Genomic DNA, 18364 nt, shown 5'->3' on the forward strand with positions numbered 1-18364 from the left:
GTATGACATACCAAGTTTCGGATTGTTTGGATGAAATGTATGGTCCGGGACCAACTCTATGTAATTAAAATATATAACTTTAGTAACCAACATAGCTGTCTCTGTGCTTTATGAGAGAACTGAAATCTATCCATCGACCGCCTGGTTCAAGGCATTAACCCTGTAAGACTCACTCCGTTCAACCAGTTGAACATGAGTACCCTGTTCAACACAGCGCCCATCCTCAATCAAGAAAATGACATCAGCCTTGCGGATTGTATACAGACGATGCGCGATCGCAATGACGGTCATGTTCTTGGTGGCCTTCTCCAAGCCATCCTGAAGAAGTCGCTCGGACTCTGCATCCAGGGCACTGGTCGACTCATCGAGCAGCAAGAGCTTCGGCTTGCGAATCAATGCACGTGCAATTGCAAGTCGTTGTTTCTGACCTCCGGAAAGACGATCGCCATTGGGGCCGCAGGGCGTGTCATATCCTTCGGGTAGCTGCATGATCGTCTCATGGATGTTCGCCAGTTGGCATGCCTCTTCCATTTCGGCTTGTGAGACGGTGTGACCTGGTCTAGCGCCAAGAGCGAGGTTGAAGCGGATGGTTCCTTCAAACATGATACTTTGCTGTGGTACATAGGCGACCGAGTCACGGAAAGAGATGTCTCCGTGGGCGATATCTCGTCCGTCGACCTCGACGGTGCCCGACTCGGGCGTGTAGAGTCGTTCAACAAGAGAGATAATTGTGGACTTGCCAGCACCACTGGGTCCCACCAGCGCGGCAAACTGACCCGGCTTGATGTTCAAGTCGAGCCCATGGAGGACACGAGTGTCAGGTCGAGCGGGATAAGCGAAGCGGACCTGCTTAAATGAGACGCTGGTTCCGCAGCGGCTATCATCGACCTTTTCTCGCATAGTGGCGGTGGCTTCAACATCAGCGGTGGAGTTTCCGAGCAGCTTTTGTGGGCTTCCGATGGCGTTTGACAAGTTCTTCGTGGATCCCAGATCCAGCAGGTTCAGCAACCGGCGGGTCGCCTGGAAGGCGCGCGCAACATCGGGTGCCAGAGCAAATACCTGGCCCCATAGCTGTGAACTGACAAGAAGCGCGAGCTGGACGATGAAGAACTGAGTCTGGGTATAGTGGCCTGCAATGATGTTCTTTGCTCCCCACCAGTATGCTAGACCATACAGGAAGTTGCTCATACCGTATCCAATTGCGAGCCAGAGGTTAACCCAGGCACTCTGACGGGTCATCTCCTTCATTGGGGCTGCTAATGAGCGACGGTATGTGCCCATAATTTCGTGCTCCAGAGAGAGGGACATGACGGTTTTGATTGAGTTTACAGCTTCAACGGTGATGCCGACAGATCGGGCAAAGGCTTCCAGGTGTTTTTCTTGGAACTCAGCTAGTGAGGTGACCCGCATCCATCCCGCGCCTAGCAGTAAAGGAATGACGGCGAGACAGACCAGGGCGATGCGCCAGGCAATGATGTGGGTCATGATGATGGCAGCGCATAAGTTGACACAAATGGAGAGAATCGTGCAGACGACTGAGCCCGTCAGGCCTCCGAGGGCGTTGCTGTCAGTGGTAATCAAGGATAGTAGAAGCGATGGGTTGCGGTCATTAGACTCGTGCCATGCCAAGTCTTGCTCAAGGATGGAGCGCAGCGAGAGAACTCGCACTTTGTAGATGATATTCTCTGCCATCCATCCAAATAGAGACCAACTGAGGAAGTTGGCAAAGAACTCAATAATAGCCAGGACGAAGAACATAAGACCGTAAAATTCACCAGCATCGCGGATATTTTGTGGCTCTTCGCAACCACTGAGCTTGCCAACGACATTACCGAAGATCACTGCCGATCCACAGTATGTACCTCCAATAATAACAGCGCCTGTCACAGCAAGGACTAGAACAAACATGTAAGGACGGAACATCGACCCTAAGGACCCGACTGTCGCAGAGAATGATCGAGTAGTGGAAACGGCACCAGCCTTCTCCTTGGGCTTGGAGTCTTTAGCCGGGGCTGCAGCAGTCTTTCCATCATCTTCAGGAAAGTCATCAACTACAGATATATCTGTCTTCTCGGCCTTCTCGTTGATTTGTTCCACTGGCGAGGCAGATCGAGTTGAAGACCCTTTTCCGGCACCGTGGACATTGAGGTTTTGCAGACGGACAAGCTCTGCGTAAGCACCGTTGCGAGTCAATAAGTCTGAATGACTACCTTGTTCAACCAGTCTTCCTTGTCTCATGACGATGATGTTATTCGCGTTCTTGATAGTTGATAGACGATGGGCGATGGTGATGACGGTCCGACCGTCGGCAACACTTTCGATAGCTCGCTGAATGCGCATTTCGGTTGCAGAGTCCAAGGAGGCAGTGGCCTCATCCAGAATGAGAATTCGGGGATCCTTGACCAGGGCACGCGCCAAAGAAATCCGCTGCTTTTGCCCACCACTGATCAGATTTCCACTGGAGCCTACCATTGTGCCATAGCCTTCCTGGAGCTTTTCGATGAAGCCATTGGCATCGGCCAGCAAAGCAGCATTTTCAACGAGGTCCACGATCTCTCGTGCCTGATTTCCGTGTTCCAGTGAGGCGGGTACGATCCCCTGACCGTCTCTCACAGCTGCTGCAATCTCAGCCAACGCCGTACTGGCGAGGAGTTGTTTGAGATGACCATGGTTCGGAGAGTTGATCAATCCCAGTGCGATGTTTTCAAAAATCGAACGATCAAGCAGGCAGGGTTCCTGTTGGACCAGACTGATGTTGCTTCTCAATGCACGAACATTCAAGGATTTCACATCGTGCCCGTCCAATAAGACAGCTCCTTCAGTCGTATCATAGAATCGAGTGACCAGACCCGCCACAGTGGATTTTCCACTTCCAGACAATCCAACAATAGCAGTTTGTTGACCAGCAGGACAGGAAAAGGATAGATCTTGGAGTACTGGCTTGTCGGCACGAGAAGGGAAAGTGAAGGAAACATTGCGCAATTCAATATCGCCCTTGACTTGTGACAAGACTTCACCAGAATTTTCATCGGTTCCATCGATAGTGGACGAGTGATCGATATCGGCACGAAGTTTGGTGAATGCGACCGACGCGGCATCGAAGCTCTGAATGAAGGGTGCAACTTGACTGAGGATCAAGGATGCTAGAAATAACACAGTTAGCAAATGGATTTTGGTTATACCGTTGCTTTCATATTACTTACCATCCACCAGAATGAAAATCACAGTATATGTGGCTCCAACCGTCATGCTGCCACCATTTTCGACTGAATCGGCAATCTGCCTCGAACCCTGCCAGAATGCCAATGCATTGGCCGAGAAGGCAATGAAATAAAGCAATCCCGCTTGACTAGCAGTCGCGATAGACTTGCGAATTCCCGCAACTCGTCCCGGATCCAAGAACTCGATAAATTTCTCCTCCAGTCGCACATTGGCCGAGAAAGCATGAACCACCATAGTATTCGAGAACGCCTCCAACGCGACCGAAGATGCCTTGGTCATGCTGTCCAGAGCACGACCAAAATACTTCTGCACGAAATAACCTCCCAGCAGGGACATGATCAGGTATGCGGGGGTCAACGAGACCAGCATACCGGCCAACTTGGCATCCTTAATAAAGGCAACGATGTAGGCAGTCACGAAAAAGGCCAGGGAGTTCATCATGATGCCGACTTTCTCAGATGTACCCTGCTGGACAGTGGTTATATCGCCCGAAATTCTCGACGACGCCTCGCCAGCTGGAAGATTATCAAAGAAAGCCGCATCCTGTTTGAGCAAAGCCTTGAAATATTTCTCGCGCAGGCGCTGGGCGAGTCGTTCGCCTGTGATATTCCAAGTGAAGACATAAATATAGACCAAAACCAGGTAGGCGATTCCAATATAGACAATCATTAAGACCTTGGAATTGATCCCAGCCTGGTAGGATGCACCATTCGTGCTGTTCGCGTTGCAGGTTGTCGAGTTCATTTCATCCACCAGTTGACCGAAGACGATAGACATGATTGGGAATGGGACTCCCGAGGCGATTGCTGAAACGATTGCCAGTACCAGCAGGGCGATGTCTGCCCTGCTGGGCTCGCCATAGACAAATAGTCTGAAGAAGGTGGCCCTGTCCTTCCACTGGTGCGGATTGGATTAGCTTGTGGTGGTCAATGATGAGAATGGTGGAAGTACTCACGCTGCGCTTTGGCGCTGCATCTGGTTCACCCATTTTGGTTGATTTCTCTATAGGTAGGGATGAAGAAGAAACATCATTATATTCATTCTTCGAGAAAATCAGACAAAAATGCACGCCCCGCTGGAATACCAAGAGAACGGCGTATTGTAAACAGGCTAGTATTGATATAAATTTGTAAATTTGGTAAGTTTGATCCGTATTGTAAGTTTGGACCCTTATCAGATCGATATCCACGCTAGTAACATCGAATGTTTGCCGAGACCTCAGGGTCTCCACAAAGTATCGGACTTGGGGGATCGTCTCCCCAAGAACAGTAAAGGGAAGCCGAACCCGACCACAAATCCTGTCGATTGCTCCATCTGGCAGTTTCCGCCAGTTTCGGGGCTTTTTCCCGAGGGGATAGACTATGTGTGAAATAGATTTATAATCTCTCCAATAGAGGCCCGCTAACCGGTTCCTTCCAAGCTTCTTGGCGTTTTGAATATGGCACATATTTCCAAAACCCACTATCGCACAACGGAACAACTTCGGCTGCGGCGGAATATCGGGATGACCCGGCCATGGCGTACATCCCGAATCAGATTAGATGGCGCTGACGCCCAGAATTGACTTCACTTGGCTTTCGCTTGGCGAAAGTGAAAGAGAAAGAAAATCAGAATCAAAAAACCAATGCGCTTACATGGGCGCTTGAAGTTAAATGGAGTTTCGTATAGCTCTTTTCCCCCACTCACGGATACCGGTTCATGATTCAAGCATAGTACAATTTTATGTTTGTGGATTCTATATACATCATAGCTTCAATGAGCGGAACGGGTTACGGTCCAGCATGTCGGACCCATCAAACCGTACGGGTGCAACGTGGAAGAATTTTTCCCGACTTCCGAGGATGAGCGCAGACCGTTTATGAGGTAGATCCACAAGCCTGTCCAGGTTCATTCCAGTTGCGTGATCGTATGTCAGGGGGCCAGATTGGAGTACTTCGGCTCACCAGTCACGAAGTCTGTACGAGGCTCATCTAGGAAGATGTAATGCATCAAGCTGGACCACCACGCCATTGTACGGTGTGAGCCTCGGAACTTCTCGTTGCCGACGAGTGAGTGACGACCACGGTCCCAATCACCCGCGTCGTAGTATGCGCCTAAGTGGTCCTCCTAGAGTACAATTAGCAGCAGTTCTTGCAAGATGGAGGCGATTAAAAACAAACCTTTGTCCAGTAGAGCTCGTGGTAGGAGAAGAAGGTATCGTTGAACTTGGCAAGGACAGCAATCTGGTGCGGATCCTCTTGCATGGTCCGTAGATATTGGCGATGCTGGTCCAACGTGCCAGTTTCATTCCAACCTTGCGCTACCCGCGGGTCGTTTTGCCAAGTGTTGAAGAGCCGGAGGTGCTCATCATTTGTGTAGTCAAGTGCAAAGACTGAGAAGAACTCATTCAAGTGTGGGATATAGCGACTGTAGATTCGGGATCCCGGGGCGGGCTTCGGTGATCGTACAGGGTGGTGGGCATGAACACGGCGCTCAGGAAAGCCGGTAGTAACAGTATGTTGGCGAGGCCGGGTTGGGTATTCATTCAAGGGTTTGCGCATAAAGCTGTAAATCCCCGGGTCAGCCACCCACGCGGGACGGGTGCCAAAAGGCGAGCCGGCTCCTTGCCAGAAGCTGCTGCGGTAGAAGACCAGCTGGCCGACGTGGTTGGTGGAGACGGGGATGGGTTTTCCTGGCGGTGCAGATGGCTCTGGGTGAGCCATGGCAAGGCCAACACTCTGCAACTCGCGCGCAAGCAGCTCGTTGCCCTCGCCCGATAGAACAGCTCGGAATATCTCAAACTCGCTGCGCAGTGTCTCGATTGCGTAGACCACATTCCATATCTGACCCACCGTGGGTGTCTCCGAGCCTGACCATGTGATATACGTTATCGGGCTTCGTTGGGCACGAGCCCAACCAGAGTTGTTCCCATCATCAGGCGTGGTAGAAGTATCAGGCTGGGCCAGATCTGTGAACATCAATGAGGCATGGTGAAGTGGCTTCGGGGGTGGTACACCATCGTCAGCGCGGGGAGATCTGCGCAGCTGGAACTTGCGTAGAGAGTGCTCGGTAGACACAACGTCCAGCTCATAGGTGGTCTTCCAGGGCTCTGGCAGACGCACCAAGGGTAAAGTGTTCATGGTCATTATAGAAAATGGTATCAACGCTGGTGAACTGTGAAGAGGAACCGAGGGACTAAATAACAAGTCGATCACCGCGCCAGCTTTGGGGGCAGCTTCGTCCGGGTGTTCGGGTCGGAGATTTCCATGTGTATAAGGAATCGATAGTCCTCGTCTAGTATGCTCTAGTGTGCAGCAGCCATCAAACTCCGAAAACCGAGACCTTGGCTATCGTCGCAGGCAACAGGTACCGTGCTTTAATTCCGATACTTGGCGCTGGCTAGTCCAAACAAGTAGCGCAGAGCATAGCGCCTCATACGACGTTGGAATCAACTGGTGATAGTTTTGAGAAAGGATCATCCTGATCCATCTCCTGAAGGATCCGATGTCGCAAGAAACAAGTTGAGCCCCAGCAAGTCGAAAGCGCCCAAAAAGGCAACGTTCTGGCACGTATGCCTGTTGTAAAGCTGTATAGTATAGTTGTCGTACGGACCAATCCGCACAAAGATGCCTGTCATGGCTTTGATCGTCGAAGATCCCCACTGGACCCTACTGATTGATTACTGCGGAGCTTGCGAGGCAGTGCACCTCGGCGGTTCTTAGCAGGGGTCTGTATAGGTACACAGTTACCGTATGTTTCGTATTCGGTATTGTGACCATACAAGTCTCCACTTTGTGGTATATTTGGAGTATACACCCACCTTGGCTTCATCTCTTGAAAGGCTCGGCGCAAACCGGTTAGACTTTGTCCGTTGTGGCTCTATGAGCGTAGCGCGGCTTGCTGAATTTGTTCCTGAAGATCTGCGGTACTTAACCAGGTTGTTTCTGCAATGCGGGCAGTGTCCTTGGCAAGGCTTTTTCTTCAGAGATACTCTTAAACTACCATGGGCGAGTACATTGAGCCTAGTGCTGCCTCTTGGGTTAGCGATGTTTTTCAAAAGCTAGATGGTGCGGCTTGGTCCGATTGTGTGGCAGTTCTTCCTGAGGCCGATCAAGAGCAAGTCCTCGTTCTAGCATGGGTGCTTCTGCTCCATCGCGGAACTGTGCAGAGTGAAGATGGGGCTTTTTCTTGGGAGAGAAATGGAAAAGTCCAAGAGGCCTCCATCAAAGATGTAATTGAGTCGGAGGACGCCTCCTTGGGATCGGCCTTGCAAGCCATCCGGCGGTTGGGTGAATTCTCCGAAATTGGAGACATAATCTCTTTTAAGAATACTGGTACCATGACCCAAGTGAGTGTGTTGGCGACTCTTCAATTCTTTTACTTTCTAATCAAGTTAGTGGACATTTGATTTGGAAGCAAAGCTGTCTCAGGGCAATGTATATATCCGTGGAACCTCGAAAGCCTCAACAGCTACACAACCCGTTAGCGCTGTTCTGCCTCATATCCTCGCCGACATCCTTCCTTTGATCACTGCAAGCCACGAGCTGTCTATTTCTGATGCTATCGAAATTCGAAGCCAGGAGATCTCGCAAATATGGAAGTGGAACGGGCCAATGCCTCCCACCATCGATCGCTGTATCCAGGATATCATCAGCGAAAAGGCACAAACCCAGATCGACCGTCCCTCTGTCGTATCATGGGATGGAGAGATGACCTATGCACAGCTAGAGGAGCGATCAACATGGCTAGCAAAGCATTTGGTCCACTTAGGCCTGCAAGTTGGCCGAGCTGTGCCCTTATGCTTCGAGAAGTCAATGTGGACAATTGTTGGTGTGTTGGCAGTTACGAAGGCAGGTGGCGCATTGGTTCTCATGGATCCCAGTCAGCCGGAGGGACGGCTGAACACCATTGCCAGCGACGTTGATGCCGAGTTTATCCTGACATCAGAGTTGCAGACAGGCCTCGGCTCTCGCATTCTCCCCAGCGGAAAGCAGATTATTGTTGGGCCGCGGCTATTCCAACACGAGACCGAGTTACCATCTGTCAACCTGCCAGTGGTCCCAGCATCGTCGACCCTGTACATTCAATTCACGTCCGGCAGCACCGGCAAACCGAAAGGTGTGGTGATCTCCCACTCCAACTACACCAGTGGCGCTGTGCCCCGTGCTGCAGCTGTGGGATATGGAGAGCACTCACGCGTGTTGGACTTCCCCTCGTACGCATTCGACGTCAGTGTCGACTGTATGCTGTGCACTCTAGCCAATGGCGGATGTATCTGTGTCCCATCAGAGGATCAGAGAGTCAATGACCTCAGTGGTGCCATTCGCAGTATGAGCGTAAACATGGCCCACATGACGCCGTCAGTTGCGCGTGTGCTAGCTCCGGATATCATGCCGTCACTGGAAGTTCTTGGTCTTGGGGGTGAGGCGATCACTGCTAGTGATGCCGCGGACTGGGGCCAGAAGACGCACATTGTCATCGCCTACGGCCCATCAGAATGCACGGTTGGCTGTACAATCAACAACGATATTCCTCCCAGTCGGTCATACACCAGTATTGGAAAAGGTGTTGGAGGAACGACATGGGTGGTGGACCCATCCAACCAGGATCGGCTGGTACCCATTGGCGCTGTTGGAGAGCTGCTTGTCGAAGGCCCTGTGGTTGGCGACGGGTACCTCAACAACCCAGAGAAGACAGCGGAGGTCTTCATCGAGGATCCCGCTTGGTTGATTGAAGGTGGCGGAGATTACCCAGGCCGTAAGGGTCGTCTCTACAAGACTGGCGATCTCGTCCGGTATGACCCTGATGCCTCGGGCAGTATTGTTTTCATCGGTCGCGCAGATTCACAGGTGAAGCTTCGTGGTCAACGCGTGGAACTTGGTGAAGTTGAATACCACGTCCGCAATTACCTTCCCGCTGGCGCCAGCGTCGCCGCCGAAGTGATCTTTCCAGGTGGGAAGAAATCCGATGCCACGCTGGTGGTGTTCGTGGCAGAAGAAAAGAGTGAGAAAACGGGCGTACCTGGCGAGATCACATCGTTCTCGAGCGCATTCCAGAAACTTCTCGCTGATATCGATGAGGCTCTGGCAAAAAACCTCCCTCGATACATGATCCCAGCTGCATACATTCCGCTCGACCAGATGCCACTCTTGGTGTCGCTCAAGACAGACCGGAAACAGCTCCGTGCTCTGGCAAGCCAATTGACGAGGCGGCACATTGCCGAGCTGAAGATTTCCACCGCAGCCAAGGTGGCACCGCAAACAGAGATGGAGTGTCGACTTCAAGCTCTTTGGATTAAGCTGTTTGGGAACGACACGGAGATCGGCATTCACGACCATTTCTTCAGTCTTGGAGGCGACTCGCTCAAAGCCATGAGGTTGGTAGCTGCTGCACGAGAGCAACTCCTCGCCGTTCAGGTCACCGATATATTCCAACATCCAACCATCGAGAAGCTGGCCCTAAACGTGGTAGAAATTAAGAGCACAGAATCACCAGATGTTCCTCCCTACTCGCTCCTTCCAGATGACTGGAAACCAGAGGAAGTCCAGACCGAGGTTGCATCTCTTTGCAACTTGGATCCTGCTATGGTAGAGGATGTCTATCCTTGCACACCTCTTCAGGAAGCGCTCATGGCTCTTTCGGCCAAGTATGCAGATGCATATGTCGCACAGCGAGTGATAGAGCTCCCTGATGCCAGCGTTGCCGAGCAGCTGCGATCTGCCTTCGAGAGTGTATCGGCAGACTCTGCAATTTTGCGCACAAGGATTGTCCAGGTTCCCCGCCGAGGGTTGGTGCAAACACTGGTGCGAACAAGTTCTCCCTGGATTGAAAGCTCTAATTTGTCCAAATACCTGAGCCAGGACACATTGAGAGGAATGGGTCTGGGTACCGAGCTCGCCCGCTTTGCCATTGTCAAGGATGAGACAACGAACAAGAGCAGCATCGTCCTGAGTATTCACCACGCATTGTATGATGGCTGGTCAATGCCATTGATCGTGGATCGTGTGAACCGCGCATACCGCGGTGAGACTATTGGCAGCCCAACGCCTTTCAAGAATTTCATCAAGTGGCTCGGTAATACCGATGGAGCATCTTCCAAGGCATATTGGACCGAGCAGCTGCAAGGTGCTACTTCAGTCCAGTTCCCTGTTATCCCATGGACTGGATACCAAGCTCGCGCCGACTCTCTCCTAGAGCACTATGTCAAGCTGCCCCGGGCTTCGTCCAGCTCGACTACCAGCATTGCTACTGCCATTCGAGGTGCTTGGGCACTTCTGGCCTCGCAGTACACATCTTCAGATGACATAGTTTTTGGAGAGACGATGACCGGCCGCACAGCGCCTGTAGCGGCCGTAGAGGAGATTGAGGGCCCGATGATCACGACTGTCCCTGTTCGTGTCTCTATTGATCGCAAGGGTCGGGTCTCGGACTATCTCCAGAGCATTCATGATCAAGCACTGCACCGCATTCCTCATGAGCATATGGGTCTGCAGCACATTCGACGTCTGGACGCCGACGCTCGGGAGGCCTGCGAGTTGCGCACCGGCATTGTTATCCACCCGACCGCTGAGGAGAGTGCTGTCGACTTGGAGAAAAACCCTGCTACCGCATTCGTTCCAACAAGCGAGGCAGAGGCCGCCCGTGAAGCCTTGAAATTCAACTCTTATTCCAACATGCTGGTCTTCACGGTCGATCCTAAGGGATTCCTCATCATGGCCAGCTTCGATTCCAAGACCATCGACGTCCCTCAGATGGATCAGGTGCTGAAGCAATTTGATAAGCTGGTACAGAAGCTCCTCGATGACCCAGGTCAGCGCATTGAGAACATCTATGATTCCACAGTGCAGATAGATATGACGGAACAACGGCGTCTAGCCACACTCGGCCCAGCAAGTCTCCCTGCAAAGGAGGTTTACGCTGATGCAACGGCCACTTGGATTGTGGATCCCAATGACCATGAGTGCCTAGCTCCTGCTGGCGGAGTTGGAGAGCTACTTATTGAGCGAGAGGTTGAGTGGGATTTCGGTGATCTGATTACCGCTCCAACTTGGCTTAGCCATTCCCCGAAGATGTACTCCACTAACCAACTGGCGAAGTACACCAGTGAAGGTTCGGTTATTATTGTTCGCGCAAAAGATGCGCAAGTTGGGCAAGTCAGACGCCGTATCAAGAGACATGACAGTGGTACAGCCGTAACGACTGTCCCGCAGCAAAAGCTCCAGCGACTCTGGGGACAAATTCTGGATGTCCCATTCGAGGACATCCTTTTGGATGATGACTTCTTTGACCTGGGAGGCGACTCCATCCGTGCCATGAAGCTGGTCTCAGAGGCACGGGCTGAAGGTCTGCAACTGACCGTGACTACCATCTTCGACCATCGGGCTCTCTCTGACATGGCTCAGCATGCCGTGGAAGCACAGCCGGCGAAGACAGTAGCTCGTGGATACGTACCATTCAGTACACTTGACGTGACTGATGTGGATTCATTTGTCGCTAACATTCGTCCGAAGCTCGCGGAGCCCGAGTGGCAGGTCATCGATGCGTATCCAAATCGTCCACTCCAGGAAATTGCCGTCCAGGGCACCGTCCAGCTTCCTCGCTATTCTGTGCGTTATGAATTATTCTATATGGACACTGTGGTGGACCGCAACCAACTGTTCAAAAGCTGTCAGGAGCTTGTTTCTCGTAATGAAATCCTTCGCACTATGTTTGTGGAGCATGATGGGGCGTCCCTGGGCGTAGTTGTGGATGACATCAAATGCCCAATCGTCGAATATGAAATTGATACTGACATCGAGGCCTTCAGCCAGAAGGTCTGCGAAGTGGACGTTCAATCGCGCATTCCCCTTGGATCCCCCTTTGTGAAATTCATTTTCATGCAACACGTCGACGGACCCAGCAGCTTGCTCATGCGCATTTCGCATGCCCAATACGATGAGATCTGTCTTCCAATCTTGTTGCAGCAGCTCTCGGCCCTATACGAGGGAAGACCAGTGCCCAAGAGTCTACCGTTCTCCTCATACGTCGACCACGTTCTTCGCGCCAACTTGCCGATCAGCATTCCGTATTGGCAGAACCTCCTGCAAGGATCATCCATGACACGGATCCAGCCAGACATCCCAATTGTGTCAGGGGCCCACTTCGCAATCTCCAAGGATGTCAGTATTGCCGCGCGACCGAGGGACATCACAGTCGCAACTCTGCCTACGGCGGCTTGGGCACTGTGTCTCGCCCGCCGCCTTTCCCTTCACGACGTTACATTTGGTGAAGTAGTGAGTGGCCGGAACATCGACCTTCCCAATGCAGACGCAGTTGTTGGGCCATCATGGCAATATGCACCTGTGCGCGTAAAGTTCGCAGATGGATGGACAGCAATTGACCTCCTGCAATTTGTGCAGCGGCAACATCTTGAAAGTGCACAGTACGAGGGCATGGGTCTCAAAGAGATCGTCCAGCAATGCACTGATTGGCCGGAGACAGTTGACTGGTTTGATTCTGTTGTGCACCAGGATGTTGAGCACGTTGAGGACCTGTCTTTCATGGCGGCCAGTAGTCGCATGCAGACTATCTACCCGCATTTCGAGCCCTTGCGGGAGATCAAAGTGCAGGCATTCCCCAAGGGGGACACTCTTTGCATTGAGATTGTCACTGTGGAGTCCTGGTCTGACTTTGCCATTGCATTGCTGGATGATGTTGTTGACACTCTTGGGCAATTGGTGAATCATGTTCATGCAAAGGTTTTGTGAATTTGTACCTATTTATTGTTATTTAGTTTGGTTTCTTCTTCGCATATATCCACGTCCGCCAACCATATCCTTGCTACTCGTCTTCATAACCAATCTCCTCTAACGACCGCATAAATGGTGATTTCATCGGCATTTTCGAAATTTTTAGCGTTTGGGATCATCTCATTGACCCCCTAATCTATTTCAGCGCCGTATGTCCTGGGTCGAATCGAGCTATGAGCTTTTCCACCTGCTCATCCCAGAACTTGTTTGCCCGTTTCTGGTATCCCCTGATGCAGAAATATTCCAGGCTATCTGGCAGAGACTCCACTAGCATGGAGTTGACTCTCTTCGTGCGAACCGTCCCGCCGAGCCCATCGGCAAAATACAGCAACAATCCAATGCCCATACTGAGTTTTTTTCAACGCCACAAAGTCTTTGAGTGTTCCTCTGTGTTTCCAAACTCTCGCCAAGAATTCATGTCGCTCGCGTTCAGAATCATCGTCATCTTCGTAGTCGCCGTTACAGGGGCCTTCCCACATACTGTCGTCGAAGTCCACCCCAAGACTACCTCGCAAGTCCAAGTAATCGGCGCGGAAAAAGAAAAAATGCGTGTCGGCATCAACGTCAAGAAGTTCCAGGGTTTCCTTGTGCTCGCATAACCCTTTCATGAGTGCTTTCGGGTTGAAGCCGAAATATGTCCCATCACGAAAGCTCCTGCCTCTAGTGCTGTATTGAAACTCTCCGAGGGCTTTGCAAGAGGACATAACTCGTAACAGATAGGTCGTGATCACAGCCGAGTGGTTGATTCAAACCCTACAAATGTTTGGAGGTTTTGTGCTCGTATCCCGGCAGTCCATTATTGGCATCTTCTTCAAGCAGGTCGATTCCGACAGACTCGATGGATGGGAGTCGATTGAAAGGACCAAGACAGGTAATCATATCTCCTTGAACGAAGTCACGACTGTCAAATATTCCCATGTTGCCATTATTGATCAAATACACATCGCGTAGTTTTTGAAGGTAGTGCTTGCCCTTCGGGCTGCGGTTAGTTTCGCTCAGAAGCTCGACGAGCGGATAATATTGTCGATTCTTGGTGGCCTCATCGAGATCAACGTGGTGGTAAAAAGGCTGCGTCATGCCCAAGAATACAAGATTCGGCGACACGGAAAGTAGAATGCAAGCTAACGCCTGTACGACAAATGCTGAGCGAATTCCATACTCGCTGTTGGGTTAGATATCTAAACGGAAGCTGGATTTAACCCTTTTACTGCTTGAAAATGAATGGAGCCTTGTAATGACTTGGGGTCTTTTGCATCAGCATGTTAACGACCCGCTCCTGTTTGGCACCGACGAAGCCAGCATCTCGGACAGCAGTTCTGAGAAGGCCCATATCTTACGGGCTCAGCTCGTGTTCATAGTCTTTTGTTGGGTAGTCAGAAGAATGGTCTGGTGTTCTGATATATTCAATCCTCTCAACAAATTGCCCAAGACGGGGTCGCTTCAAGATATCCATGAGAAACCCAAACGCATGGTCGATGTTTTCGTGCTCTCTGGTGATACGAATACGTTGATATTTCTTGCCCTCAAAAATATCACAAAATAAGCGAATTCCATGTTCTGACCTAGAATTGTTCGAAGACAGATTGGGAAGTAGAAAGGGTATGAGGTTTCCTTTATATCGCTAGTAGGTGAGAATGAGGCTTGATCGGGGAAGCAGACGCATTGGCAAGACAGCACCACACGCCATCCGCGATAAATTCACCATCATTTTGTGGACCATGCGAAGCACTGTTACCTCTTTGGGCATGAAATCTCAGAGTAGGCGTTGATATTTATAGGTCACGTGTCTCAAGGCTGCCCCTGACGCTAGTGCTGCACTCTTGAGACATACTAATGAATGAAACAGCTCTTTTTGATTCAGGCCAGCAGGTTCAGCTCTTGTTTCCTCTGTTGGTTTTTGTTTTTTCCGTTGTGTGTCTTATCTCGGAAACTGAATATTTCAATTAGTTGGGGGAAAGCTTTGGGAGATACGGAGAGATGAGCGACGATCACATACTGAAACGGGGATGGAAAAACGATAAGCCGACAATAGGCTTCCCCGATATTACTTTCAGGGCGATGATTCACTGACAGTAAGCATTCTACTCGCTTTTGGCTGCATTTTAGTCGAGCATTGGTTTGTCTGGCGGAGACTGAGACAATTGGTTGTGAGAAGCCCTTCAGGAACCAGTGTGAACATCATTTCGGAGTCCCCCGCCACGCCAGCCATGAAAAATATCACTGCGATCACGCTGGCCGCTCTTGCGGTCACCGCGTCATGTTCAGCTCCGGAGCCCACTGGTGCTAGCTATGCATCTGGATTCGACATGAAGAGGAGCTGGGCCAACCTAAGCCCCTATAAGGACGCCGAAAGCTTCGGTGTCCCCAAGGGTGTGCCGCAAAGCTGTGAATTATCTCAGGTTCATGTCTTGCACCGTCATGCCGAACGGTACCCGACTGATTATCCCCTTGACGGCGAGGGTATGCAAGATTTTGCGACCAAGTTGACCAACTATACCAAGACCCACCCCAAGAAGAAAGTGGGCTCGGGTCCTTTGAACTTCCTGAATAACTGGAAATATGTCCTTGGTTCTGATGCTTTGATGGAGACTGGTGCAGCTACCGAGGCGACATCGGGAGCCAACTTCTGGACCAAATATGGTAGACTGCTGTATCGCGCTGACCGCGACACCATGGCGGCATGGAATTCTTCTCTCAATGTCTATCCTAACGGCACCGCTCGCCCGAAGCCTGTTTTCCGCACTACATCTCAGGGCCGCATTCTGGAGAGTGCTCGGTGGTGGCTCAGTACGTTCATCTGTTCTTTCGCTCTGACAAAATACTGACTTGGTGCAATAGGTGGATTCTTTGGTAACAGCGGCGCCAACAGCTCCTACAGTGAATATGACCTTGTTATCATTCCCGAGGAGTCTGGTTTCAACAACACTCTTGCATCATATGAAGCATGCACAGGTGATATGACAGAGGGGTGAGTAGATATTTTTCCCTTCAATGGATATTCAGTATTAATTGAACCCTACAGTGATGACTCTGCGACAACGTTCATCTCTCGGTACACCAAGGATGCTCGCTCTCGTCTCTCGGCCTTTTTCCCTAGCGACTTTAACTTGACCGCATCCGACGTGCTCGCCATGCAGAATCTGTGCGCGTACGAGTACACCAGTCTCGCTGGCTCATCCTTCTGCTCCTTATTCACCGAGCAGGAGTGGAAGGACTTTGAATACAACGTCGATGTGCAGTACTATGGAGACTATGCCTGGGGATCCCCGACCGGTCGTGCCCAGGGCATCGGCTACGTTCTCGAACTCGCGGCTAGGCTCCAGCAGAAGCTGATCACCTCCAGTGATACCAGTATCAACTACACCTATGATGACAACACTGCCCAATTCCCCTTCGGCCAGCCCTTCTACATGGATATGTCCCATGACGATATCATCCTCTCGGTGATCAACGCCCTCGGCGTCGACTACTTCAAGTACGGTCCCCACGGCCTGCCAGGCGACCTGGACCATGCTCCGAAGCGGAACTTCTCTCTTAGTGAGATGACACCCTTTGGTGCTCGCTTCATGTCCGAGATTTGGACTTGCCCTCGCAACCATTCTTTCAACGACTTGGACCCGGTGCTCTATGAGAACCCTGTTGTGGATTCCACTGCTGATACCACGGATTATATTCGCTTCGTCCTTAACAGTGCCCCTCTGCCTCTTGAAGGTGTTGTTGGCTGCGAAGGGGCCAGGAACGGGTTCTGCCCAGTTGATCGGTTCTTGCATGGTATCCCTACTCTGGAACATACTGCCAACTATCAGAAAGCGTGCTTCGGTAAATATCCTACCGGAAGTCAAGTTGGAGATGGTGCGCCCTCTTCTTAACCTGAAAGAATATTCCACGATATCATTTTCGCTTTCGTTTTGTATATATAACTAGACGGCAAACGATCAGTCAATACGAGCATATGGAATACACGCCTATGATAAAATTCCTTCTTATTATTTTATGCGTTCATAATTGTGGTTATTTTTGACCATGTGGTTGATGTGTAGGCCAAGCCCCCAGTCTTTCTCGGAGCACTGCGCCTAGGGGGTCCCACTGGTGGGGACTTGGCGCCCCGGGATGTTTGGAAATTGGCAACGGACAATATTCTTAAAGATGATAATTTATTGCCTAGGCAGCCAGACAGCTCAATCATAAAGATGTAATAAATGGCACAAATGCAATTAGGAAGTATGCTACCTGCTACCGAAGCGAACAGAAGTTCCAAGCTAGACTATATATATTTCGTCTTGCAAGCCATGCACAAGGATATTTCCTATCATAGCCGATACCTTCGCTAACTCTTGCTATCCTGCGAGCCCTATGTACTTGATTTCCTCTGCCACTTCTGGGCGTTCTCTTTCTGTTTTAGTGCTCAGACCTTGCCGCTTTTTGCTCAGTGAGTAGATCTGAGCACGCCCCTGAGCGCCCTGATCCGCTCACTGAGTCTGAGCTGAATTTGGGGTGAGCAGCCTGAGTAAGCTACGTCAATAAAATGCAAAACGGCTCATGGCACAGTACAGCTGAACAGCGGCCAGCCCTCATTAAGGTGCTGTTCATGATAGAAAAGGACCCTTCTAAAACTGCGATGTCAGTATACAAATAGGTCACGATGTATATTTTATCAACTGCAGCAAGATCATTCATTCGGTGTGTTTGTTAGTTACGCTTTATGTGCCTCCAAATATCACTGAGTATGATGTCGTCCCTATAAGACCATTTCTGGTAGTGCCAGTGATCCTGATCATCATGAGGATATCAGAGCCCAGCCCACCGGTGTCTGCTAGCAGCATCCCTATCTCGTCTTGAGATAGAAGCAAAATTGTCATATAAACAAATTCGGAAGATGGCCCATCTCAAGATCATATAGTATGACCTTTTCCCTTTCTTTTGTCCCCATACACTAGACGGAAGTCGTTGCCAGCTTTTGATGTCGCAGAAGTTTTGTGCAGCCAATCCATCAGTCCAATCGCACCAAAATTGCAGTTGGCCTTCTCATGATGAAAATCATGCGCTTGGACGTTTGGCAGCCACCAAATTGTATAGCCACTATAGTCAAGCACAACATAAAAAACGGTCACGAAAAAGAACAGGAGATATGACACCATGTGCGCGCGGCGGATCGCAAGTGGTAGGTATAAGGGAGCACCGCCATTGATATTGCTCTCTATAGGGTGCATGTAGCCAGCAGTAAACCCTATAGGCGCCTGAAATTCGTGATGGACAAAATGGAAATGTTTATATAACCACTTCCCATGAAATAGTCGATGTATATAGTATACCATGGCTTCCCAACATAATGTCCCGTAGATAAAGTCAAAGAGCAAGATTCTACCAGTTGGTAG

General features: G+C 50.6%; 6 protein-coding genes across 6 annotated transcripts; 2 read left to right on the forward strand and 4 right to left on the reverse strand.

Annotated features, from left to right (window-relative positions):
* Nucleotides 1-126: 126 nt before the first annotated feature.
* On the reverse strand, nt 127-4210 carry N7446_013466 (ABC transporter ATP-binding protein; the record flags this gene model as incomplete). The annotated part of the gene is made up of 3 exons (XM_058522207.1): nt 127-3143; nt 3204-4119; nt 4178-4210. The coding sequence occupies 3 exons, from the start codon at nt 4208-4210 to the stop codon at nt 127-129; spliced, it is 3966 nt and encodes a 1321-aa protein (XP_058365684.1).
* Nucleotides 4211-4966: 756 nt separating this feature from the next.
* On the reverse strand, nt 4967-6347 carry N7446_013467 (GNAT family N-acetyltransferase; the record flags this gene model as incomplete). Its single annotated transcript, XM_058522208.1, is given in 3 exon segments — nt 4967-5154; nt 5166-5328; nt 5382-6347. 3 exon segments carry the CDS (start codon nt 6345-6347, stop codon nt 4967-4969), a joined length of 1317 nt encoding a protein of 438 aa, XP_058365685.1.
* Nucleotides 6348-7204: 857 nt separating this feature from the next.
* On the forward strand, nt 7205-12947 carry N7446_013468 (uncharacterized protein; the record flags this gene model as incomplete). The annotated part of the gene is made up of 2 exons (XM_058522209.1): nt 7205-7549; nt 7599-12947. The coding sequence occupies 2 exons, from the start codon at nt 7205-7207 to the stop codon at nt 12945-12947; spliced, it is 5694 nt and encodes a 1897-aa protein (XP_058365686.1).
* Nucleotides 12948-13125: 178 nt separating this feature from the next.
* Nucleotides 13126-13693, reverse strand: N7446_013469 (uncharacterized protein; the record flags this gene model as incomplete). Its single annotated transcript, XM_058522210.1, is given in 2 exon segments — nt 13126-13336; nt 13353-13693. The coding sequence occupies 2 exon segments, from the start codon at nt 13691-13693 to the stop codon at nt 13126-13128; spliced, it is 552 nt and encodes a 183-aa protein (XP_058365687.1).
* A 49-nt stretch (nt 13694-13742) lies between these two features.
* Nucleotides 13743-14319, reverse strand: N7446_013470 (uncharacterized protein; the record flags this gene model as incomplete). The annotated part of the gene is made up of 2 exons (XM_058522211.1): nt 13743-14151; nt 14198-14319. The coding sequence occupies 2 exons, from the start codon at nt 14317-14319 to the stop codon at nt 13743-13745; spliced, it is 531 nt and encodes a 176-aa protein (XP_058365688.1).
* Nucleotides 14320-15196: 877 nt separating this feature from the next.
* N7446_013471 (histidine phosphatase family protein) lies at nt 15197-16858 on the forward strand (the record flags this gene model as incomplete). Its single annotated transcript, XM_058522212.1, has 3 exons — nt 15197-15776; nt 15828-15957; nt 16012-16858. 3 exons carry the CDS (start codon nt 15197-15199, stop codon nt 16856-16858), a joined length of 1557 nt encoding a protein of 518 aa, XP_058365689.1.
* Nucleotides 16859-18364: the final 1506 nt, after the last annotated feature.

The sequence above is a fragment of the Penicillium canescens genome, assembly GCF_028828765.1.
Source record: "Penicillium canescens strain IBT 15451 chromosome Unknown utg000011l_segment0_segment0, whole genome shotgun sequence".
Taxonomy (NCBI): Eukaryota; Fungi; Ascomycota; class Eurotiomycetes; order Eurotiales; family Aspergillaceae; genus Penicillium; species Penicillium canescens.